The sequence below is a fragment of the Camarhynchus parvulus genome, chromosome 2 (assembly GCF_901933205.1).
Source record: "Camarhynchus parvulus chromosome 2, STF_HiC, whole genome shotgun sequence".
In the NCBI taxonomy this organism is placed as follows: domain Eukaryota; kingdom Metazoa; phylum Chordata; class Aves; order Passeriformes; family Thraupidae; genus Camarhynchus; species Camarhynchus parvulus.
Window position 1 is genome coordinate 95,625,551 of NC_044572.1, and position 26,147 is coordinate 95,651,697.

A 26,147-nucleotide genomic window follows, 5' to 3' on the forward strand; every position below is an offset into this window, starting at 1 on the left:
AATTCTTAGACAATATTTCAAGATCTACAGTTTCTCATCCAGTGCAAAAACATAAGCACAGGTGCAGAGTCAGACTACAAACCCTCACAGCTCAGCATTATGTTTGTCCAGTTACAAACCAATTTTGGAAAAGATGACCAGCACAGGAAGTAAAAGTAAATAAAAGCAAGTAAAAAAGAGGAGAAACACTGCTGGAGGAGTTGGAGACATCTTGGGCAAAGATTAACACTAAATTACAGGGATTTAGTCTTGCCTTGCAAAAACAATCTGCCCTTCAGATGCCCTCCTAGCCATCCTGTGCCATCACTGCATTTAGGAAAACAACACAAATATTTCTAACATATGAACTTACCATGTTCTTGCCCATGCACATTCTTAGCATGTAAAAAGGCCCATGAAAAGGAGCTTCACACCTCAAGACCAGCTGTATGAAGCACATACTCCTTTCTTTTGAACCTCTTCCTCCTACTTTTCCTTTTTCCCCCTTAGATCTTGTTTTGGGAAAGGCAATGAATCAATGATCCCCGTTCACACACAGTTCATAAGCCACCTGAAATAATTCCTTTGTCCTTGGCCAGCAACCTGAACGTTACATCCACAGTGGGCTGGTTGTGGTGACCCTGAGTAGCTGCAGGTCATAACTCAGGGCAGGTAAATTGTGATTAGCAGCACTGGTGCTACATGGAAGTTCACTTCTCTTACATATTATTCTTACTCGTGCTATGACAACCCTTGAAAATGCTTGTTTTAGACTGCTAAAAGCCTTAATTGTGAAAGTTTTCTACAGAGAATTCTAGAAGCTAATAGTTAATCTGTTCGAAGGTTAACTTCCTTCAGGCTGTCAAGCAACAGCCATTACCACATTGCTGGAGCCAGACCAGGATTTAAGCCAGCAGCTTTTCCTGGAGTCCCTTCCCAGGGCTGCACAGACCCTGGAGCAGCTGACAGCATGGACAACATGCTGATGTTTGTGTGGTGCTCCCTCCTCTCTGCCATACGAAGGGATAGAGGTGATCTTTAAGTGACACTGCAAGTTTTAATCAGAATATCCCACACAGCGAGCATGGCAGAGATGCTGAAAGGGGGAAATGGCACCAAAACAAGAGACAGAAGCTACAGGAGAGATGGAGCTGTAAGTGATCAGGCTGGTAAATTGTGGGGAGGAGAACTGAGCTGAAGAGAACTGCTGTCTCTGCACACTGGTACGCCCTAAGGTACATAGACATGTATGAATGTGAAGAAGTGTCAGCATTGTAAGGCACAATTCTTCCTTTTAAAAAAAAAATCATAAATTTTAAACAATGTTAATCTTCAAGTAGATTTCCTTAAAACCTGTATTTTATGAAAGAAAACAAAAATACATAACCCTACAATCTCTGTTTTAAAAGTAAACTATAAAAACTTTTCTTCCAATTTTTATTCTAGGAGCTCAAAGCTATTATTTTTATAACTGTTTTGTTCCCTTCATTGTACATCACATATTCTATACTATAAAATATTGACAATTTCACAAGGACAGTAACCTTCCAATGACTGAACACATTAACTAAATTTCAAGAAAAGCTAATCTTTATGAAACTTAGCAGTTCCCTATCTCAGCTTGTGCAAAATATATCATTAACTTTCCTGAAACTGCAGAGCTGACAATACTGGAAAAAAGTCTACCTCTATCTCCACAAAAATCCCTCTTAGGTACCATCACAAGTTTAATTCTGATATAAGTAAATTCATATAACTAACCAAGTAATTTGGGTATTACATAGGAGGCGCGACACCTAAAAATCAGTCTCTGTTGAATAAAATTGAAACTGATACTTGGAAAAACTAATTCACTAAAGATATTGAAAAAAAATTATGTGTGTTGTAGGCTTTTCTTGGGGTCTTTAAAATTGTTCCTATTTTCAATATATCTCTTTTTTAAGTGGCACCATCGTTTGTATATTTAACAACGACACCCTAAGACTTCTCTTGAGCACTGACCTATTTGTATGTGATATATGCCACTGAATTAGATTACCTATATATGAACAAATCTCTAGGGTTTATTATTTTGTTGTTCTTTCACAATCATTTATAGGATTGTGCACAGTGGTAATGTATAAAATAAATTGGGATTTTGGGGTGGCTTGAGGCAGGGATTGCTTCGTTCTCTTGAGACAGATGTGGTTTTGCCATTGAACAAATGAGGTTAGCTGATCTTAGGAAGTTACCAGATCATCTCAGCAGTATAGTAGGGTAATATCAGTGAAAGTAATATGTAGTTCTTTCTTGTATGTATTACAGTTGGAAGTCCTTTTATTATATTAGAATAATATATTAAATTCATACATTACCAGATGTTGAGACAATTAGTCTTTAATCATTACAATAGCAATTACTGTTTCTGAAACTACTTTCAGGCTAAGATTCTGCTTCTTGGCTATCCACAGAAAACTGTTCTAGGATTCAATTTAAAATTAATTAAACTTGAAAATTTATTGAGGTCAATGTTAATTTGAAGATTTGACAGTGCCATTTTTTTTTTTTACATGTAAGGAATTTTTTTTTTCCCAAATACCACTGTTGGAGAAAAGGTAATGATCTAATTATGAGACGCTATGGCTTTCCTTCTAAGCAATAAATTATCTTCAAAAGAAACTTGGATATACAGTAAATTAAGTACCAAAAGATGACAGTGAGGTTATCTTCACTTTCAGTATTACATTAACCATCATGAGGGCACAATTCTTTGATGAATACATCCTAACAGTTAACTGGTATGAAGATGTTAACGACGTCAGTATTGAAGCTTATGTAACAACCTGTATTCAGAAAAAAAATTCTCCCTGAAAATACAGCAATAGTAACAATTTCCATCATTCTATATTTTTTTTATTTGGGTTTATTCACTGAAACTGAAAACATATGCAAAGAGAAAGAAAACATAAGGGGAAGTTAGAAAGCTTTAAATTGATACAAAGGAACAAGTCTGCCATGGACCTGTGCTTTGTTATCTCTTACCTTCACCATAGCCCAGAAAGACAGGAGCTTCTCAGAACATCACATTTCTGAGCTTCATGCTCATCAGAACTACAGAGTATCTTTGACTTTGTTGCACAATGAAATCTTGAAACTAAGACTTTTAGAGATTTCAGCATCATCAGACTGGCAGAAAATTCTGCTTGACTAAAACAGTTCTGGTAACTTTTCCATTAGCTCAAAACAGGACTTTTGAAAGAGCTTTGCTTCAGAAAGATCAGGTTTGAGGAAGGCTAGAACGCTCACAGACCTATTTTCTTCTTGGAGTGATACAGGGCAGACAGCCAAGGAAGAAAAGCACTCTGGAAAAAAGTAAAGTATGCTTTTCAGGGGAAACAGGCATTTGTATTAGTGGGCACAGAAAACCTTTTGACAAACAAAACCTCCAACCAGAAACTGAACAAGACAGCTGCTGTCTCCTGATGGAAGCAGAGAGCTGGGGCAGAAGAAGAAGGGAGGTATTTTATTGGGAGGCAGCACTGCCAAAAGTCTCTTCAGCCCAGATAGCTCTTTGGTTCCTGTGGCGTGGTCAAACACAGAAGCACCCAGTAACAGCTTAAGAAATTCAAGCTGTTTTCCTTTCTTCCTTAGTTGAAAGGTATATAACTGAAATTACACAATTAAAAAATAGATATAATGATCACATGATAATAGATGCCCTATCTATTTTTCAAAGGGCTGCAGCATCTCTCCTATGAGGAAAGAATAAGAGAATTGGAATTGGTCAGCCTGGAGAAAACTGACCTAATTTTGGCCTTCTGGTACCTGAAGGGAACCTAAGAGAAAGGTGGGAGACTTTTTACCAGGGTGTGTAGTGTCAGGATGGAAAGGAATAGCTTCAAACTGAAGGAAAGTAGGTTTAGATTAGCTATTAGGAAGAATTTTTTTCCTTTGAGGGTGGCAAGGCACTGAAACAGGTTTCTCAGAGAAATTGTGGATCTCCTACCCCTAAAAGTGCTCAAGGCCAAGTTGGATGGGGCTCTGAGCAAACTGGTCTAGTGGAAGGTGTGGCAGGGGTGTTGAACTAGACAATCTTTTGAAGTCCCTTCCAACTCCAAGCCATTCTATGAAGCTGAACTAAGAATCTGCCCTGAGGCAGAACAACTCCTATTCCCAAGTTGTTTCTCAAAGCCTAAGAAATAGCCATTGGTCTCCACTCCCTAAAACATCCTATTCCTACTTCACATGGCATGGAGAGGAACCAATAGTTATTACCTTATGAGAAAAAAGAAATCAAAGTGCATACTATGGTGGAAAAGATGCCAAAATTGGCTGAACCTTAGCCTTTGAAAAGGAAAAACAAAAAACCAAAACCAAATGAAAACAAAAGGATTGCAAGCAAACTGCACGTGCTAGGGGAAAATAACAGAATATTGGAATATTTTTTCCTAAGTATCAAGGACTTCCACAAGATATTGCAGCTTTGTAAGTATTGAGGTCTTAATTGCAGAAGGTGATGTATTTCAGGCCCTGGCTGCCAAGCCCTGCTTTGGTCCCAGGGTTGCATTATTAGATATGCAGCAAGATTTCAGCATCAGGCAGTGTCTCATTCCTTCTCTTCTGCCACAACTATGAAGATTGAATGTGGGGTAGAAATAGTACTGTAGGCATAAAATATCCAGCTCTGTTTGGATCATGCCAATTTTACGGGTGGCTGAAAATTTACTTCTTACTCACCTTTCACTGCTTACCACAGAAATATTTGAAGGTAAGTTTATTTTTCATGGAATTTCTGGGGTGAATAGAATAAACATAAAGAAGAACATCATGCAGACCTATTAACAAAACCCCTGCAAGATTCCCCAGGGGAAAAACCCCCAGGGGAACAACCACACAATGCACTGAGCCTAAAGCAATACCAGCCCCAGCAGCAGGAAATAGAATGTGTTTTTCTCTTTAACAGCAAAAGCTATGAATCCTTCCTGGTTACTGTTTGAGGACTTATGTTACAGAATAAACACAAAAGTACATATCACTGTGGACAATACGAGCACTAATTATTTGCTACCAAGGCTGGACTTCTAGTTTGTTTGCTTTTAAAAAAACCTTCAAACCAAACAAACACCACCACCATCACACCTGGTTATAAACCAAGACCTAAGGAGGTGCTGGCACTCACCTGAATTTTAGTAGAGAATCCAAGTCCGAACTACATGAAAACATGTGAACAATTGTGCATATCTTCTGTAACACACTGTTTATCTTCGATCTTCTGTTTTATTTGTGCGACTTCCCAGCATCAAGTGAATATATGAAGAACAATACAATGTCTAAATTTTTATTTTGGAGCTACATAAAAAATATCTGGTTGCTTGAAAGGCAAGAGGCAATATATTACCTTTGAGGTACATCTGAATGAAAGGGAGACTTTGGTTATGAATTCTGTAAATTTTTAATGGAAAAAAACCAACTAAAATGATCAAAAGGTTAACTTAATATAGTATTTATGCATACCTTTCAAAAATAATATTCCAGTTATATCCTGGCAATTTCTTTTTTTTTGTAAACTATAAATTAAAATAATTGGTATACAAAAATACTTTGAAAGTCAACTAGCAAGGGTTAAAAAATACAGATTAGTTAAAATAGTAACCATTAAAATTTAACTGTTTAAGTCAGATACCCAAATTTTACAGTGTCTCTCAGGGCTTTCTTCTGTTTTAGAATGTCTCTAATGTATAGAAGACTCTACCAGCCTTTTTGTGAATGAAATTTTTATTTACACACTGTATCCAGAAGCAGATACATAAATCCTTATACAATTATTTTTCAAAAATGTGCAAGAAATTACTATAATTTTGTTTACAAACCAAAACACATTAAAATCAATGGACTTTGGATAATTCACTCTGTGGTGTGCTTAGTACAAATAGTGCACACCAGGTCTGAAACAGAGAAAAGTGTAAACTACAGCAATCTGGATTGCAAGTATTAACTTCATGGCACTCCATCATCACTATAAAAATTCTTTAACCCAACAGGTATTCATAAAAAATTCATTTAGAATTTTTCATTATCTGTGTAGAATTTAGACCACTTTCCAGATACAAGAATGCCATATTTTTCACATTATGAACTACCATCTAGGCCATTTTTTATTTATAAAGAATGCCTGTAATTTTTATTCTTTGCAGTCATAGGAAGATTTAAAGAAATTAAATTGGCAATCATTAATTCATCTACAGCTTAGCTCAGAATTTGAAAGTTCAGTAACAGAGAAATACTTCTCATCATAGCCCATATATTGCTGGTATGCTGTTTTAAATTTATAATTCCAGTATTCACACAGATGAAATGCATCAAAACAAAAACTGCACAGATTTTACTTAGCCCAGCAGTCAATATTCACAGAAAGAAAATTGGCTTTAACAAAATGCAAAGTCAGCTCATCTGAGAACAAAAAGTTTAATTAATAATTGCATTTCTGATCCTTCTGGCAGAATTACATTTTGATAAAAAGATGGCATTCACTATGTCAACAGCAGGATAAGTGCTATATCCTTCAAATAGATCAAAGAATACACATCACTTTCAGTTGTTTATAACACTGGTTTACAAAACAAAATTAAAAACAAAAACAACAGAGGAAATTGTGCAAATTTATCATTTCCAAATACAAGGTATTGTTTCACTCTTCTAATTTGTAAAGCAAAGTTATGAGTAATGTCAATCATTTCAGACACTGAAAGGAGTTTTATTTTAAAGTTTCATTTTTAAAACCATTTTTCCTCAATTCAGTTGCATATAAAAGCATACCTTTTAAACCCTTAAACTGTTGAGCTGAATAAATAGCCATATTTCTACTCTAATAGGACCATAGTCTTGTTAGCTTTTGTTCCTAGTGTATTTACTTCCAAAGGTCCCCAAAATATCCTCCATCATCTTTCTTTCATTTGTCAAGGACACTTTGTTCCTTTAATTTTCACGAAGCAGAAGTCAACACAAATATTGTGGTTATTCTGAGTGCTTCTAAATTGACTCATAACTAAATCCTACTGTGTTTCTTTTATATTAATCTTTATAATAAGAAATTGTAAGTATCTTTAATATTTTCAAAGTATTTTTTCTAAGTTCATTCTCCTGGCTGGCCAGACACCTCACTATGAAAAAGTACTGTGAGGTTCTGATTAAAGAAACCTGTAAAAATAAGTATCTGTGTCTACTTACTAGTGATTTAAAGTATTTGGAGCTTAGTAGAAATATTACCATCATTCTTTATTCAGAAGCAAAGTGCTCTATGGTTCTTATGATCTAGACCTCAATCGCTTGTAAGTGTTCCTTTTGTGGTAGCTTTATGGCAGGGGAAATGACAAAGTTAACTTGACCTGATTAGGTTCACAGATGAATAACACAGCAAGGAAGGCAATTCAAAAACTGGATAGCTGTTTTAAAACATTTTTTTATTTAAAAAAGCATCATTTATGAGTGAACAACTGAAATTTATAAAGGCATGGGCAAGAATTTTAGCATGTGTGTTCTTGCATGTTTTTCAATTCCACAATAAGACCAGGATATTATAGCTTCAAATATTTAGGTTTCAATGCAATGACTGCTAAATTAATGCATGTGGCATAGTATAAACATATGTTTAGAGTATTCAATAGTGGTATTAAATGGCAACGAAAACATTTCATATACTATAATCTTTCAAAGATTCTGTAGAATGCATAGGCCCTCTAGTATGGGGAAAGAATTTTTAGAGTGAAGAAAATGCCAGAGGTTTTCTTCCAAAAGTATGCATCTGAAATCCATAAAAATTATTTTCTTTTTCCTCTCCACAGACAGAATCAGAACACTGTACCATACAATAGGTTATTGTGCCTTTTTGAATAAAGTTAGTGATCCTGATTCAGGGGAGGGGGAATGGGACATGACTGGGTAGGGGGAGAAGTCAGTAGAGGAAAAAAAAGAAAACAGAATCCTCCCTTTCATACATATATCTCCATGGCAGAGCCAACAAATCATATGTATAGACTGCTCTAGATTATTTTCTTTTTTAAGTTTAAAACTTTATCAGACTAAAGAGGAAATCCTTATTCTCCCTCCCTTAAAAGCAAAGGCAGTCTTTATCTACCTTTGATTTTCTTTTTTTATTTTTTAATTAAACATTATGGTCAAAAAATAAATTAAAAAAATATAAATTTTGTCTATCAATTCAGGCAACCCAAGATGTAGTGCTACTGCACCACCTTGCAGCAATACTGTATTCACTTCTAAAGACTCATTTTAGGGTACAGAAATGCTAGATTAAATAAGGAGAAGAAAATGACCCAAACAAGAAAGATGTATTGAAGATGGACTTTTTTTCTAAGGTGATCTTTACTTATTAGCCACTTCTACCAGAGATGGGGAATATGACATTTTAAAACACAAAATAGGGGGGCAGAAGCATGCAAAGCGAGGCCTCTCAGCAAGGCAGAGGCAGGCCTCCTTCCCAAGCCAGCTATGACCCCTTTAGAAAGTAACTCATAAAAGTAATAAAAATACGGGAGAAAAGAAAACCAAACTAAAATAAAACAGGAAAATGCCATGGATTAATCTTGCATAATGAAAATATTACAGTGTAGAACCTGTACTCCCCACTGAAAGTCTTTTTTTCCCTACAGAAAGTTAGAATAACTGTAAGCTTTCCAAATGCCAGAATCTTTGACAGATATCATAAACACTTACTTAATTGATTCAATATTTCATATGTCAAAACACATTTCATGACAGCAAAATGAAACATATTCTGCGGTCACTGTATATCCAAACATCTCTTCCCAATAATTTGAAAGGCTAGGAGAATAGCACTTTAGAGATGCATTTAAACATCTTCCATATAAAATGTTATCAGTCCTGTTCCTTCCTCCTCAAAGGATATAGAAAAAAGGGGAAAATTATCCAAAGGACATTAGTGTATTACTGTACTTTCTGAAGTGAAATAAAAATGTAGAAAAATGGAAATGATAAAATTTCAAGTAGCTTGAACATAAATATGGTAGAAATCATCCTATTAAAAGTTTTACCCCATCCCCAAAATGGCTTAAAAATTACGTTCCCATGATAACAATTCTTAGAGTCTTGCCACAAATCCAGGAAACGTCCTTCCCTTACTCTGCAAGAGTAGGCAGGAGGGAAAAGGAAAGAAAGAGGGGACCTGGTAGGTGTTCATTTATTAACTGATGGCATGATTATAAAAGGTAATATTTTACAAGACCCCCAATACCACAATTTTCTTCTAGGTACTATACATTTACTTTCATATACTGTTTTTTAAAGGCCATTTTTAAAGGACAAAACACTGAGACGAGAAGAAGGCTGAACCAACCTTCTCAAACACAAGAGTGTACAGACAGTACAAGGCTTAGGAGGAAGGCTTTTTCTTTCCCAAAGATATGCCACATAACCATGTTCTTATCACACAGCTCTGTCTATACATCAGGGCATATCTCTACAGAAATGTCTAATTATGACACTAGGAAACAGTTTTTAATTTAGATGTAAAATCAGTAATTTAGAATACCAATATGTTATTTATTCATGATCATTTTTTTCCAGAGGTCGTTTTAAAGGAAAAAAAAATCCATTCAACAAGTTTCATTTGACTTTTACTTGTCGTTGAATACACATGAAATGTGCTTTCAATGCATAAAAATCACAGTGGATAGCAGCAAAGGACTTGGGGGAAATTAAGGAGAATTTGATCATTCACATTGTGATTAATCTGCACATTGACGAAAGATAGCTATTTCACACTTCTAAAAATAAACTTGAGATCATTCTTTCAACAAAACAAAACAAGAAAAAAAAGCCTCCCAAAATATACAAAACCCCCCAAAACAAACATAAATCCAAATGCATTACTTTTCTTTTACAGACAAAAATGAAATATTTTTATGGCAGCAAAAGATTTTGATAATAATGAAAGTCTGTAAACTGTAATTCAATCTCTTTTTGTTGTTGTTGTTCCCAAAGTGCAAGATGCAAGATTCCCGTAAGCTTTCAGTAGTGCTTTTCCTGTAAATAATCCTTCATTTTGTTTGGCAAAGGCAGTTTTTGAATCAGGTCTATTCTGGTGTACTGACGTATTACAAAACGACACAGGTACTGTAAAGAGCGCACCTGCATAAACCGGGACACTGGATTTGTCAGTCTCACTGGGTAAGTTGCAGATCCTGGCAGTCGGGATCTGGAATAGCAGAAAGCTCCATTTTCAGAGTCCCTGATTGAATGTTCAATTAAGTCAACTATAGACGTATGTCCCTCCACATCTGGCTGTTCATAAAAACTAAACCTACCATTTGAGTGTTCAATTCTAGTGTGAAGAGTTTTTCCATGGGAACGAAAACTCAAACTTAAAAGATAACGATCATCAGAACTATCTCGAACGAGAAACGAGCCATCAGGCACATTAGCTAATTTTCCCTCTGCCTCCCAACGTGTAATGGGGCCCCAGTACCATCCTTGTTTTGCAAGCTTTTTCAGTTCTTCTGTGAGGCTTGTCACAACCATAGGACCACTGTTCTGTACAGAGTCATAAACTCTTCCAACTCCTGGGGCAGTGTTAGGATCAAAATTCAAATGGCAGCGCATACTTTCAGCCACATGGGCATCTGTGCCATTTAATCCATTGAAGTTCCTTTGGATTTGATTATTCTGCATTGGAGGTAGCAAAGGTGAGAGTGGAGGGACATCGCTATGATTAACTCTTGGGCTTTGCAACATGACTCCTGTGGTACCAATCAACAAACCATTCATAGTCTGGTCCACAAAGATATCCGGTGCAACAACTACGTCCTGATCCACTTGGCTCTCATCTTCATGGAAAGCATTTCCCCCCACTTGAGAAGAAACAGTCGAAACTTCCATGGGTGAGGAACTATCCAGACAGTAACTACGTGATCCTTCCAAAGGATACATTCCCTCATCTAAAGGCACAGTATACTGAATGTAGTCCTGAGGCATTAATCCAATAACTACAGGCACATGTTCATCAATATGAAGATGCAAGTCCCCGTTCTGAGATTCCGTATTTTTTAATGCATTGGTTTGTTCCTGGAACACATTTTCTGACTGCAAGTCATGGAAGTCCTTTCGAACACCATTCAGTGCTGGGCTTGGATTAGAGGAATGGACCAAGGCCTTGACTTTCACTTCCATTTTGATGCAAGTCTCTTCTGAATTTGTAGGTCGAAGTGGCCACGGAGTTGGGCTGTAATGGTGATTACGGAGGGAAGTGGATCTCATAGGTCTTTGAGCTCGCACATCTTTGAAGGTTATTGGAGCAGATGAGGAAGAAAATGTGTCATCATCTGCAGAGCTTACAGATGGTGTGCTGCCTTTGCCTTTCTGTTTTTGTTTTGCTGAAAGCCTCCTTTTTAACGTACCCATTAAACTTTCACTTTTTGATCTATTTTTGCCTCCTTTTTCATCTTCACTATTGACTTCACAGCTAGCCAAATCTTTACCATAGCAGCTGCCAAACAAGGAGTCATCTTTTCCAAATTCACTTAATGATGGCTGCTGAACCACTACAAAGTCACTTTCATCTTTACTTTTATTTAAGTTAAAGGACTTGCGAATTGTTTTGAGACTAATTTTCTTCATTATGACAAGTTACCAAATCTGGCTGATCAGCAGTACTTGCGGTGATGTAGCCCTAACACACGAAGAGCAGCTTCTGCTTCATTTATGTGTTTTATCCTGCCTCATTTAACTTCAAGAGCCATTTCCTGGAAAGAAATAAAAAACAATTACACTCACAAAATAAATATTTCAAAAATTATCTATAAGGGTGTCCCCCTCTCCAAGCAGAACAGAAATTGCAATACTTTAACAATGGACATCACATAAAAGTAAAAATAGGGAGATGACTTCGAAACAATCAGGCTCAAAAAATGAAACTCCTGCATTAGCCTTGGAGATTTCCACAACTTCATTCTGGTTTCAGCACAGTAATTTTTGAAACATCCACACACCTCATATTACACTCACAGGCACATATATTTAATGCATTTATATATAATTTTAAAAAACATAAACACTCCTCTCTTTCCAAAGGCTCCTAAAAATCCCCACACAAGTAACTACAGAAAATAAAACTATAGAAAACATTCTAATCAACAGAATTCCTACATGCAGGTTAAACTGACTGGTCCTAAAAACATGGTCTTATAAGGTTATACTTTGTCTACACAAGAAAGTTAAGTAATATTTAGAAGGTTGCATATTTATAGGAAAACTAACTGTAGTGAAAATACAGATTTTCCTTAACAGCAAAGCAATACACATTTACAGCAAGTCCCCTCCTGAACTTCTGTGAAAGAAACATTTCCAATGTTTTAGCCACAGAAAACCAAGTCATGGGCTCTTCTTGCCTAAAATTATTAGAACTTTTCTTCCTCCAGTATTTCTGCCAAGACCTAGTGGACACAGCTGCTCGAGTTCCAGACAACTGCTCCCACCTGGCATCTTGCAGAATCAGGCACCCACAAATTTGATCTTTCTGATTCTTTTTTTTTTTCTCGATTGAGGTTTGACTGTGTTTTGGGGAGGCTTTGGATGGGCATGGTTTGTTTTGTTTTAATTTTAGCTAGATCTTCCAAATAAAGAGCTCTGCAAAGAGAAGGACAATGCACGGGAAAGAGAGGACAGGGAAGTTGCTACTCGCACAGAAGTAGGTACTACAATTAGTAGTAACTGTTATTCTACGTACCTCCAAATACGTGCGATGTTAGCAGCACAACCTGCAGCAGCAAGCCTGGCTCCAGGCTAAGCATGGCAAGCTGAAGGAGTCTAAGAATCTTTCAAGAAATCTTCCAAACTTGGTGGACTGAGGGGAAAGTAAAACAGCCCTTATATATGCACTTCCCACTTTTCTCACAGAGTATCACAATATAAGCAAACCGAGAAAAACAGTGCAACCGACTGAAATAAGTTTTCTCAACTAAACAATACTGTTTTCTTAAATAAGCATTCAAAAACTGCATAAAAGCATGGAAGGACAATGATTACTATAACCAAGAAGCAGTCCACTGCCTATTGCTGTTGCCCAGCCCAGCTTCTGTGGTCCTCAAGTACACAAAATCTAAAGAATCATATCCAAAGCAAACTAAAGGCAATGTGAAGCATCTAAAAATTCTGAACTTCAAAACACCTTGAAAATTTTTAAGTAAAACTCTGCTGCTGGAGGCGTGGACATTGCTCCATAAAAAGCAGAAGTAGTAGAGATTGATTTACTAGTATTGTACCCTAGTCCTACCTGTATCAACCTATTTCAAAGACTGGTTCTGTCTCCTTGTCATAACCTCTGATATTTCCCAAGTCCATCTTTAGAACACATTCAAATCTTTGCATTTCATTTTCTTAATTACCAAACTAAATAACATTTTCCTTTCTTTCAATGGGGAGAAACTAAAAGGTTTCTCCAGACTCTAAACTGATTTACTTTCTACCAGCAAAGAACAAACATGACCAAACCACTTCCTAGACAAAAGCCTAAGAATCAATTACTTGCTATAAATGAGTGTAAAAAAACAGAACCAGTATTTTATATGTTCACTAGTTATTTCCCACTTTTAACATGTTACCTGTTGTATCAGGAGTCATGAAATCCTAACACCATCCTCCAGTTACACAATGTGAACACAAACCTAAGTTATGGGTATGAATTTTCAAAAGTTAAAATGCTATGTTTACTTTCCTAAAAGTGCAGATAAAGGGAGACTTACATGCCAATTAAAAGAAGACTCAAAATGTCATTGACTTTCTAATCCTAAACCATTTAGATTTTGCCACCTTTCCAATTTGCAGAACTCTTTTTGTCATATGTAACCAAATTAACTGACAAAATGAGTGAAAATTACAACCTCAGGATTGCATGCCTTCTCCTAAACTAACAAAATTAGAGCATTGATTCATTTGATAAAATTAACTCTACTTTTGTGTATGCAGTACCAGAAGCCTGGGAACTATCACATTAGCTCCACCTGTGAAATCCACAGTGTTCTCCAACTGCTTCTGACATCCACAAGCTGATATTATTTCCACTTTTCCAGAAATGTTCCTCCCTCCTTGTGGAAGGTACTGTCTGCAGATACCAATCTCATCACTCTCATGACCAGTACCTAGACTCAAGGAAACAGCAGGAAGATTAATCAGGGGATATTCAGATTGGATACCAGGAAAAGGTTTTTCACACTGCGGGTGGCTGGGTACTGGAACAGGCTCTCGAGGGAAGTGGTCAGAGCACAAAGCCTGACAGAGTTCAAGAAGTGTCTGGACAATGCTCTTAAGCACATGATGTGATTCTTGGGCCATCCTACACAGAGCCAGGAGCTGAGCTCAATTACCCTGATGAGTCCCTTCCAACTCAGGATATTCTGGATTCTAAAAAAATGGTTGGTTTATTAGTTGTATTCTTGTAAAAACTCATGTCAAGATATAAGAAAGGTTTTATAATCAACTGTAAAACACATAAACAACATGCATCTATCCAGAAGCCCAGTTCACTCATGCTTGAGAAGATGATAAAAATCTAGTGACAGTCCAGGTCAAAGCTCTTCAAAGTAAATCGAACACACTCACATCATGAGAGCAAGTCTCTAAACAAGTCATCCATATGAGACCCACCCTATGATACCTCCTACAAATATTTTGTCCAGGACAGGAGAAGTCAGATACTCAAACTGATCCCAGTACATCTCTTTCTTTGCACATACTAAAGAGCACCAGCTAATTCTGCATTGCGTACCAATGCATTTAAAAACACTATATAAACAGCCCTCAATAGATGATACACTCATATGTTTGCAAGTATAGAATTCATTTCAGTCTTCATCTCATAGAGCTGGAGCAGAAGAGGCCAGGCATATACCCCTTCCTGGAATACATTAAAATGAATTATGCAACTTCACAACCCTCAGCACAGCAACAGCTTCGCTAGTACTTTGCACCAATTACAGCATGACTGAAGCTTCCCACCAATGTGCTCTTCCAGTGCCATCTGCTGTACAGTGAATTAGACAGCCTAACAAGACACAACTCCAGAAATTCTTCTGGTAGATATTTGCAACTATAAACAGACTCGAACTCCACCAATGTATTCCCAAAGCCTGGTGACTATATGTGCAGAAACACCTGGAACACACAGATTGATAATGAGAGATTAATTGAATCCAGCAAGAAATGAGATCTTAATGCACAGAATAATGTGGATTAATGAAATTCAAACTTACAAACTTTCATCACAAATTCTACGTCTCAGAATTTTCAATATTATGCAGGCTAACAAAATACAAGCCAGGTCTCTGGATGAAAACTACCAAATTACTACCCAGTAAACACCAGGTCCCCTTTTGCACATAAAAATATGTGCAATGAAATGTAAAAAATATGTGTAATGAAAACTACATTTGCACACCTCACTTGGAAGAAGAGCAACATTTATCAATCGCATACAAATGTGAAACTACTAGTGAAGATAATTAGGGCTAAAAGTTCACTTTACAGGCTGTTTCTTGGAAACCTGAAAAGCAGGCCATGCAATGGTACATTAATTATTATGGTGGCCAACACTGATGTATGAAAAATTATGGAAGTTTTAAATATATATCAATTACTGCAAATCCGGTTTGAATATTCCAACATTTCAGAGTAGTTTCAGTTTGATGGTACAAAATGGTTTCAGTAGATGGAATCACATAGCTAACTCTAAGCAGTGCTTGCAAAAGTACACCAACAAAAAAGTCTGATTATACTGTCTTTATTAATTTCTGATCTTTTTCACACTTGTATGTTAGGCATACTCATTTCCCAAGACAAATGCTATAAACAATGCTGCCAAAATGCACTAAATAGAAATAAACCAGGAATAACTTTAAGGAGTTAGGACAGAAAACATCACACTGGAAACATATAGCAAAATAGAACTCATGTTTGAACAAAGAATTGTCCTTAAAAAGTTTAATAAAAAAGTCATCACAAAAATGACTTCAAATTATTAGTCAATGCTACTTCAGAAAACTTTTCTAAAATAAACGTTATTCTCCTTATTTATTTCCATAAAATGAAACAGTTGAGCATTGATTTTTTTTTAACCCACATCATCCTGCATCATTCCTGAAAAGTCTGTCTTTCACTTAGAAATATATAATATTTATTCTTATACTGGATCATCATAAGACTTATATCATTTACAATTTCAATTTAATGAATTTTAACATAATTATTTATATTAGGAAAATAACTAAAAATACCTCAAAAGTGAAAAATTTCTGCATTGCTGGGCATGACAACCACTAGGGTCTCATTACTGTCAGATAATGAAGCCTATTCTAATCTTCAGAAGCCTAAGTTCTCATTCCCCTGCTTTCCCCAAATTGTCACTGAAATTTAGTCACACATTCTTTAGAAGATCGTGTCAAAACCAGCATCTTAAGGTAATTCAGATTTCAAGTGCTGTATTTTGGAAATTCCTAAGTGTCTACATTTTCTCCAAAGTTACTAAATCTATTAATATGAATTATTAAGGAGTTGGTCTCCATACCCATTCCCATCAACTTACTTCAATACTGAAGACCGTATCACTGGAATTTTTTCTTAAAACCAGTAAACAAAATACTGACTCGAGGTATTTCCTGCTATGTACTTAGAGTTTCAGGCTATATTAGTACAAAAACTATGGACAAAATACTCATTAAGTAAAGAGAGATCCAGTATCTACTTCAAACACCATCAGTTTCTAAAAGAACAGACACACTACAAGGCAACTTTTGGCTTTTTCTCTATACAAGCACACTGAAGATGGTGAGGATTTTCCCTTCACTGATCTTCAAGTTCCTACATTATACTTCTTTTCAGTAAGAAGAATCTTTAAATGAAGTAATCTGAATTCCATTGCATACTCTTATACCTTGAAAACAAGAAAAAAAATGGTTTTAGTAGTGGCTTCCTCGCTAATGGATGAACACTCCCCTAATATAATCACAAATTTTATAAAAGCCCTTCTGACTAGCATACCTGCTTTCTTAGTGAGCTCAAGGTTCAGATGTACAACTTCATATAAAATTGGAACAAGGAAAAAACAGATGAGAAGTTCATTTGACAGTACATTACACTTTTAACATTTCAAGAGTACTTAAAACCTCCTATTTTCAAGCTAACTAATCAAACACCTGAACCATGAGTTATTCACCACAAATTTAAACTTCTACCCTTTATGACTGGAGCAGCTGAGGAAAGTATGGTCAACTTCTCTACAGGGCAACATAATTGAACAGGTTTTATACAGATTATAATTTAAAACCAACCAACAGTAAGTTGTGTCATTTAGTCGTATCATCTCTCCTATTTTTTTCCTCCTTTTACAGAACTTAAACATAAAACAATCCATGTGCACTACTGTTCCAACACAGGATAGGGTAACCCTAATCACTACCAATCTTTAGCAGAGAATAACCAAGGTACACCTTTTGTAATACATAGAAAAGTGGGGTAAATTAATAATGAAAACTTGACACAATGAAATTTTTCTTTGTCACTTCTGATTATGGAAATTAAAAGTATGTAAAACCAGGAACAAAGTCACTGGAAAAGTCCAAACACCTTGACTTCTTTTTCCTGGCCTGCTGCTGAAAAAGAATGCCCTTTAACATTTAGATTTTTTTAAATTTTCTTTCCTTTAACACTATTTAATCCATGAGTGCTTGCAGTAGGTCCTTTTCTTTCCCATATTTGGTTGCAGAATGGAATATTTCTATCTGATTGGTGATTTTCCTCTTGGGAATAACTTAAGGGTGTTAAATGGCATCTCTGTTATGGTTTGTATGTGTATATACAAACTTGTAACTATAATAATTTCATCACTACAACAGCCAAACCCAGTTACTAATATTAACAGACCTCAGCCAAGGTTACATCTCGGTCACCCAAGGATGGCTGTCTGGGATCTGTATCTACTCCCGAGCTACCATGGGCACACTAACGTGGGGGTGTTAAACTGAAGTCGGCACCAGTTGGTATTGGCTCAAGAACACACACAACATCATAACACCAGAGATGCTGTTGGAGGAGGACACTCCAGGGAAGCTGGGTGGATGACAGCCAGTAACCACTTGAGCCATTCCTGCTAGATCTCTCACAAACTGAGAATCAACACCCAAACAGGGAAATAAGCAGACTGTATTTTGCATACATTTACTAAAACACAGCACAAGCACCACCTTTCATCACTTTCTTTTAAGCAAGCATATGATAATAAAGCATACTGCTAACAAACTGTTTCAAGAATGTGGAAAAATTACCAGGAAAATGAAACCACAATTTGGCTCTAAGACCCTGATTAACAGCAAGGGGAAAAGGAGAAAAAAAAAAAAAACCAGCAGTTCTATGTATGGCAAGGCATTGAAAAAGAGAAAAGAACATTTTTGATGAATCAAATGGGAGAAGCCACTAAAGAAACCTGATGTGTTCATGTGTTTCACTGCAGAAAATCCCATCCATTGACTGCAAATAAACTTTTGCTTTTAGTTTTCACATAGCTGGGCAGAAGCAGATGAAGAGTGAGAATAATGCTCAGTCAGGCTCTGTTTTCATTTCTTACTATTTTACCAGAATGCAGCAGCCAGCCTTGCAGCAGACTGTCTGTCAGCAAAAATTAAGTAGTTTCATAAGCAAAGGGTAGACTTCCTGGGAGATAATGCATGAGAATTCCTTTCCAACTAAGGGTCCATCTCCCACTCCATCCTGACAGAAGATTACACCAAAATGTTCCCCTTACGTTGTAAGGTATGGGGTAGCCTCAGCTTGATAATGAGGATTTATGGTTATCCAAGATATATATGCAATCCTCTTAAACCATAACACAGTTATATTAAGAGTCTGAAAAGCTGCAAAACCATAATGCTGTACAAACCAGCATTTCATTTTACAATACAGACCAACATCACATTCTGTAAAAGGAATCAATTTTGAAACATTTTTGCTCTAAGATGGCAAGGAACAGATTCTGTGCCTACGTATTGAGAACAACGTAAGTGTTTGAAATTAATATCATGAAAATGAAAGGAAGAATAGGAAAAACATAATAAAAACAAAATAAAATTGCATTTCTGCACTTATATTCATTGAGAAGCATGCATAAATTTCTAAATGCTGAAATGTATGTTGAAAAGAACATAATATATGTAATTGTATGGGTGCAGGTACTAAAACCCAATGCAGTTTGGTTTCTGAATCCTCAATTATGCATTTCCAAACATAATTTTAGAAATGCTATCCATCCGTTCAAAGCACATGCCAGAAAGACAGAAATAATAAAGCAGACCATTCTCTCGAAGTCATTTTTTTTGTGGTCAGCAATAATCTTACCACTCTTCATGTTAGTGACAAAATAATATAATTGTGAGAAACGGTTTTCCAGCCCTTCCAAAAAAAGGAAAGGAAACACTCAGCAGACATGCAGCAGCTAAATAGGACCACTTCACGTTGACTTATATCGATTTTGGTTTCGCTTTCAAAGTTCAGGCTGGTGTTTCTACAGCAAGCACAGAAACACTGTTACTGTGTACAGCTTCCAAAACACGAACCAAGACAGCTGAAAAGGGCCTGCTGCAAAAAAAAATATTTTGACAAGGAGACATTAAACAGGTACCATGGATGATCTTTTCCTACTATGCTATTAGAACAGACATTCAACTTCTCAGGCCAAACATCTGTCACCAAAGAACCCCACAGTACGAGGGGCACGTACCAAATGGGCAATACAGAAATACACCACTCGGTTAACACCCAATGCTACATTACACATTTTTTTCCTGCTTCCAGGAGAAAAAAATCACTAGGAAAAAAAAGGGAAGACATTGCAAGGAGAAAGAGGAAAATACAGGAAAAGTAATAGAAAGAGAAACCTCATACCATATGGTACGAATACAGAGATGATAATTCTAGGAGGTATTGAAAAACATCTGGAGGACAACACAGTCATTGGTCACAGCCAGAACACTGTGTCATGAGAGGAATGTCGTGCTTGTCAAACATGATTTCCCTTTGTGACAAGGTAACCCACCTAGGTGATCAAAGGAAGCAAACTGATATTATGTTTTTGGACTTCAGTACTTTTTGGTACTATCACAGGACCCTTCTGGACAAATGTCCAGCACACAGCTGGATAAACACAGCACGGGATTGGTGAGCAACTGCCTCACGGGTTGGGTTTTAGTGAATAGGGTGACATCAGACTGCGACCTCTCACCAGTGGGGCTCTGCAGGGCTCCATCCTCAGCCCTGTGCTTCTTTCAACATCTTTATAAATTACTTTATAAAGGACACAGAACTGGAAGAGATACTGAGCAAGTTTGCAGATGACACAAAATTGGGAGGAGCAGAGAGGTCCTGCAGAGAGACCTTGACAAGTTAGAGGGCTGGGCAATCACCAACCATTCAAGTTTAACAAGGGCAAGTCCTGATTCAGCACCTGGGATGGAGCAATCCCAGATGTACAGACAGACTGGGGAATGAGATGCTGGAGAGCAGTGCCACAGAAAGGAACCTGGGGTCTTGGTCGATGGCAAGTTGAACCTGAGTCAGCAGTGCCCTGGCAGTCAGGCATCACCAACCAGGTGAGGGAAGGGATTGTCCCACTCTTGCTCTGCACTGGGGGAAGCCTCACCCCACCTTGAGTCCCTTCCAACTCAAAATATTCTGTGATTCATGTTTCTATTGAAAATTATAAGAGTTTGTACAGCATCACTACATAGGTCACTGTACTACAAATTTTTAAATATTGTCATTCTCCCTTAGTTACGAGTTGTTAATTTGTTATAGTGTTTTTTTTTTTTTGCTTCTGCCTGTCCCAGTCACCTAATATGAAAATAAAGACAGAGGAAGTAGTTTTAAATTACTATAGCACCGAGCAAGCATGACAGATAACTTTGCTTTCTTTGGTGCAACATGGGATACTCTTTTCTTCAGGAGCAAAAATGAGAAAACAACATATCAGGAAAGCTATTAAGTCACATTCACAAGGGAAAAAACAAACCCAAAACAAACAAACCCCAAAACAAAGTTAAACATAACTTTTAAACACCTCACTTGCCACACTAGCTAGCCAACAGGTGGCTTCACAGCCCATGTTTGCAAAACAAGTATCTTCACCAGTAAGTGGTAAACTGCTCACATTTCCACTTACATTTGTCATTTATGCTTAATTGACAGATAACCAGGACCATATGTAATTGGCCTTTATTCCTACAAATAACATCCACCTGGCACCAAAGACATTAAAAAAAAAAAAATTAAAAAAAAAGAAAAAAAATCTGCACAAATTAGCTCCAGGTAATACGATCCCTTTCAAAATATCCAGACAGAAAAAAAACTCCAACCTTTTAAAAAGTATGCCAAAAACATAGTAATTAAACTCTTCAAGCAATAATTCAAATTTAGTTATCTAATGTATTCCAGCAGGAACAAAAGAAAAGTTAAACTCTAAAAGATAAATATATTTTATAGTGATCTGTGTACCAAATACACGAGCTGAAACAAAGGCACCTGAAACAAGCTTTCAAGATAGCGACTGGCTTTATAATTCCCTACACAGAAAAAGAGGATTCTGGTTTTCTGCCATATGCAGCACAGTCATGTTCTGCAACTGGAGAACGTGTAATTGCAGAAGACTCATTTTCCAATTTTTCAGCTCTTCTAGAAGGCCCGAGCAAACAGCAATACACTGCAGCCTTACACTGTCTTGTACCATTCTGCCTTGGATCTCATGACTGAGGCTGACTCCAAATTAACCTCCCCAGTACAGTTTTTCATTGAGACTGAATGACCCTTGGAACTTTTATGACCAGGTAGAATCTCCAGTGTTTTTATGGCTATCATCCCCACCTGCCTCCATCAGGCCATTTTCAATAAGAATAAGAGCCTTCTTTCCTTACAAGATAACACTATCCTCTCAATTCAAGCTAAGATGCAGCAATTCTTTATGAGACAGTTAACCCTCGACATAAATGGAAGGATTAAATGAACTCATTTATGGTCTGAGGGGAAAGAACACAGTGCCTTGATTAAAGAAAAATAAAAGTGGAAAGATCTTCCACAACATCTGTACAGAGTTGACACATGAAGAAATCTCCAAGCATGCTGAGGAGGAAGCAGCTAATAAGCACAGTCCCCAGAATCACAGAGAAAAAAGGACAGGCCTCTGTTTTGGACTTTCTTCACTAAATTATCAGAGAAATACAATATATTTGCTACACAGATGTCACAAAGGTCCCACCATTCCCCTCCAGACCATACAAAAATGTTTACTGTCAATACTGTATAATCCTTGCCTTGCGTCAAGGCATCCAGTTGCCATACAACTCAGATTTGATAAGTTTTCAACCTGCAGACTCCTGCCACTATGGCTTTCCTTTTTTATTCACATTAAATCAGTTCACATCTTTAAGCTCTAACAATGGAAAATTCTAATAGAATCAACAACTGACATCATCCATGTGTGCATTGTGAAAGAAAAGTAATTTTGTGAAATTATCATAGATTTAATTCATTTTTTTTAAACTAAAGACAGCAACATTTTTCCAAAGCAATAACCAATTGTGTTACTACAATACATATATAACATATGCATAATTTGAAAGCGTATGCATCCTTTCAGTAAATCTCATTGAAAAGAGAAATAGATATTCAGTGAACTATGAAAGACCTGGGATGAAAAGGCATTGCCTACATTTAAACAATAAGTATATTTAGTCAACCAAGGTCATTCTAATCCCTTCAATAACAACAAATACATAAAATACTGCAGTAGAGCATCTCACATGAAGTAAGAGGCTTCTATTCAAGAAGCCAGGTTCCCTAGTCACTTCTCAAAAGTTCAAGAAAAAAAAAAGCTCAAGAGTTAAACTCACATTCAGAGACTACTGTTTGTTTTAGCATTACTTCCCATAGAAAGAGAACTCAACCATACAAGGTTTCTGCGTATGCCCTGAAGTCCCATGAGGGCTGCCCAACCAAGTTTTATCAAATAAGCGGCTAAGAGAGCAGCCATGGCAAAAATTCATATATTCTTACATATACAAAAATCCAAGGGCATTTCTAAACACAGGAAAAGCTTTCTCTGGAACTCAAAAGTATTTTGAGAGGAGAAAAGTGACATGGAACATCTCCATTTCACAGAGAGATGATGTTCACAAAAACTGTTTCATTGTAACATAAAAATGTTTACCTCTGACCTTAAAGATACCACCCACATTCTCTAGAAGTAAAAGTATTTTGTTACTGTGACCTGTTTTTCAATTCTGAGCAACTGTTAAAAAGCAAACGGCTTAGGAGATACTTTTTATATCACTGTGCTAGGAAACCAGCAGCGCAAAATATTAAACCTTTAAAAATTATCTTTAAGTTCCACTAACAATTTTACTTTCTTGAAAATTTAAAACATTATCACTAAAATAATCACAATCAACTTCTCTTAGCAAGTAAAATCCTTTGTGCTTTCCCTCTTGAACAGCATAATGAGAAAAGTAACTTTATATCCTTTATCTGAATATGTTTACATAGGAAACATAGTAGACAATTTTATTAAGGTTCAAAGTACAAGAACTCAGAAGTTGAGAAAAGCCAGAAGAGTTTCCTAACCAACTCTCTTTCTTCTTTCTCTCTTTCTGTGGGACAAAAATGTTTACATTAATGCTGCTCTCCAACATCCTTTAAAATGTGTAGTCCTACCATTTACTTACAGGACACCAATTAAACTCAAAATTGCAGACAGAATTATTGACTTCATTAAGGACATTTTTGCTGTCTCTACGTCCATTTAAATGTTAGTGCACAGGCACTCAATGCTCTATTCAACACTCCATGAGTCAGAACACAGAGAGATCAATTTCCAATTTTTTTAGATGGATTCAGAAGCTGAATAGCATGCACCATCAGGCAGACCTAAGGTAGTTTAATTCTGAAACCTAAATTTTGAATTCACATAATGTGGAGTTATGGGAGAAAGGGGTGAGAGCTTCTGGGGTTTTGAGAAAACACCTACCCTACCTAAATCTGAAATCTCCCACACTTCTCTAAGATGGCAGCGGAACCAAACAACAGCAGTGCCAGGAGTTGACTGCAACAGCAAAGTGGCGTGTGCTGAAAGAGATCACTTAAACTTCTTCTGGTCCCTTTCAGAGTTTGATGGAGGAGTAAATCAAACACATGAGCTTGGGTTTCATTATTCTTTTGAGATATACCAAACCTTTCAGTAAACTTTCTATCACTGTCCTCTAGCCACGATTCAACTTCCCGACTTCCTTTAAAATTTCACAATTCAGCAGATATTTCACAAAGTTCTTTCAGCCAGTTGTTTTATTTATCAAAGCAGTAAGCAAATGAATAGCCCATGTTACAGTACCAAGATATATCAGGTAGCAGGATAAGGAGCAGAGAATCCATCAGTGGTATGTAGCTAAAGATGTCAAAAAAGATGCAGAAAAAAATAAAAGCAAACCATCAAAGTTATGGAGAATGGTAACAAAAAAAAAAAAAACAAATCCCCTTCTTCCCTAAAAAAAAAAAAAAAAAAAGGCGCAGCAAACTCAAACACCTTTCAAGGTTAGTTCTAAACCATTAATTAAAGTGATTGAAGTACAATCCGCAAAGAAAGCAAATTCAGACTAACAAATAGGCCAAGGGCCAGAGTTTAAGTTTTGAATGATACAAGCTCTGAGTTGGCTAAACTGGTGTCACTAGCATGGCACAAAGCATTCTCACAACCCCCACCCCATTCTGCTTGTAACAACAGATCTGACTGAGGCTGATGGCCTGCTTTCCAAAAATACAATTGAAAGCCAAGTACATTTTGACGAACTGCAAAGGTCAGAACTGTAACTACTCTTACCTAAAATTAAAAAAATCTGGCTTTTGTCCAAGTTAGAATTCTTTTTTTTTCAGTATCAAAGCTAAGCAGTCCCTCTAAAAATCTACAGGAGCTGCAAGTACTTTGTGCATACTACAACAATCAAATTCCTTAAAACTTTCATAGACATGCGGACCTTTGTTGTTCTTGAAAATCTTTCACATACAGGGAGCAGCTTAATCAAGGAAGTATCAGAATTTCAGAGATTTTTTTTCTTTTAACTCAAAGCTCCTCAGTAGCCTTTAGTCTTATTTTTTGTATATAAAAGCAGAAGTACTTAGTGTTGAAAGAACAGTATCAGTGGCTGTCCTGTGGTTAACACCTTTATCGACATTTTTAATATTGTCTATCATCACCCAGAACCATGCCACATAAAATTCAGCGGCAACCACTTCTTTTTATGGACATCATGAGAAGTGGAAGCATGATCATAGAATCCCTTTGGATCACATAAGGAGCTTGCACAAATGGAAATCAAACTACAAAGTCTAATTACTTGGGCAGTGGTCCTAGACACCACAAAAGGAGAGTCTCACTTAATATATCCTACTGTGCAGCAACAGTTTCAGATGCAGGATTAATTGGGAGAGAAAGTCAGATGCAGGTTTTCCCTCTCTGGATCAGTTGCTTACTCCATCAGGATGAGAAAAGGCACACTATCTAGATAATTTTCAGCTCTGTTAATCTTCTTCAGAACGGCTTTAGAAGAAGGAATAGAAATCTTTTCACACTACAGAGCAGCTGAAAGGCTGGTGTTCAGAGTAGTCCTCATACAGAAAGGACAGAAGTGGAAAATTACCATGGCTATCTTTCATTCTGAATGAGGGCTCTACCTACCAAGCTGTTATATCCTATATTTTTACATCACTGGGAAATGCAGCTTGTACTGCTTGCAGTCTCTGAAATCTATGCGTGCAAATGACAAGGAAATTTTTAGCTACATACTTTTGTATTTAATTTCATATTTCACTGCTGATACATTTTGTCCTTCACATAGATGACAGACCCAATATCCACCTATTATCTAAGGTCCTAAATAAATAATAGTGACAACAATCCACTCAAACACACTTGGGAATCCATTCTAAAGGCAAAGGAGCATTTAGTACATCAAGCATAAGGAACCCACTCTTACATAGTTGCACCTCAATTCTATTCTGGAACACACATACTATTTAATGAGATACAATTCGACTGAGATTGTCAAATAGTATCAGCTAAGGAATGATCAGTCTTTCAT

General features: G+C 36.7%; 1 protein-coding gene across 4 annotated transcripts in view; it reads right to left on the bottom strand.

Annotated features, from left to right (window-relative positions):
• Window positions 1-5,525: 5,525 nt before the first annotated feature.
• SOCS6 (suppressor of cytokine signaling 6) overlaps window positions 5,526-26,147 on the bottom strand; it is a 29,082-nt gene continuing 8,460 nt past the window's right edge. For 2 of the 4 annotated variants that reach the window (XM_030970733.1, XM_030970727.1), the window contains exons 2-3: window positions 12,716-12,832; window positions 5,526-11,732 (exon numbers count right to left, since the gene is read on the bottom strand). In XM_030970733.1, the coding sequence (XP_030826593.1) occupies window positions 10,003-11,607 (1,605 nt within the window). In that variant the 5' untranslated portion in view covers window positions 11,608-11,732; window positions 12,716-12,832 and the 3' untranslated portion in view covers window positions 5,526-10,002. The remainder of the gene's footprint in view (window positions 11,733-12,715; window positions 12,833-26,147) is intronic. The other 2 variants (XM_030970738.1, XM_030970747.1) reach the window with 1 other exon arrangement.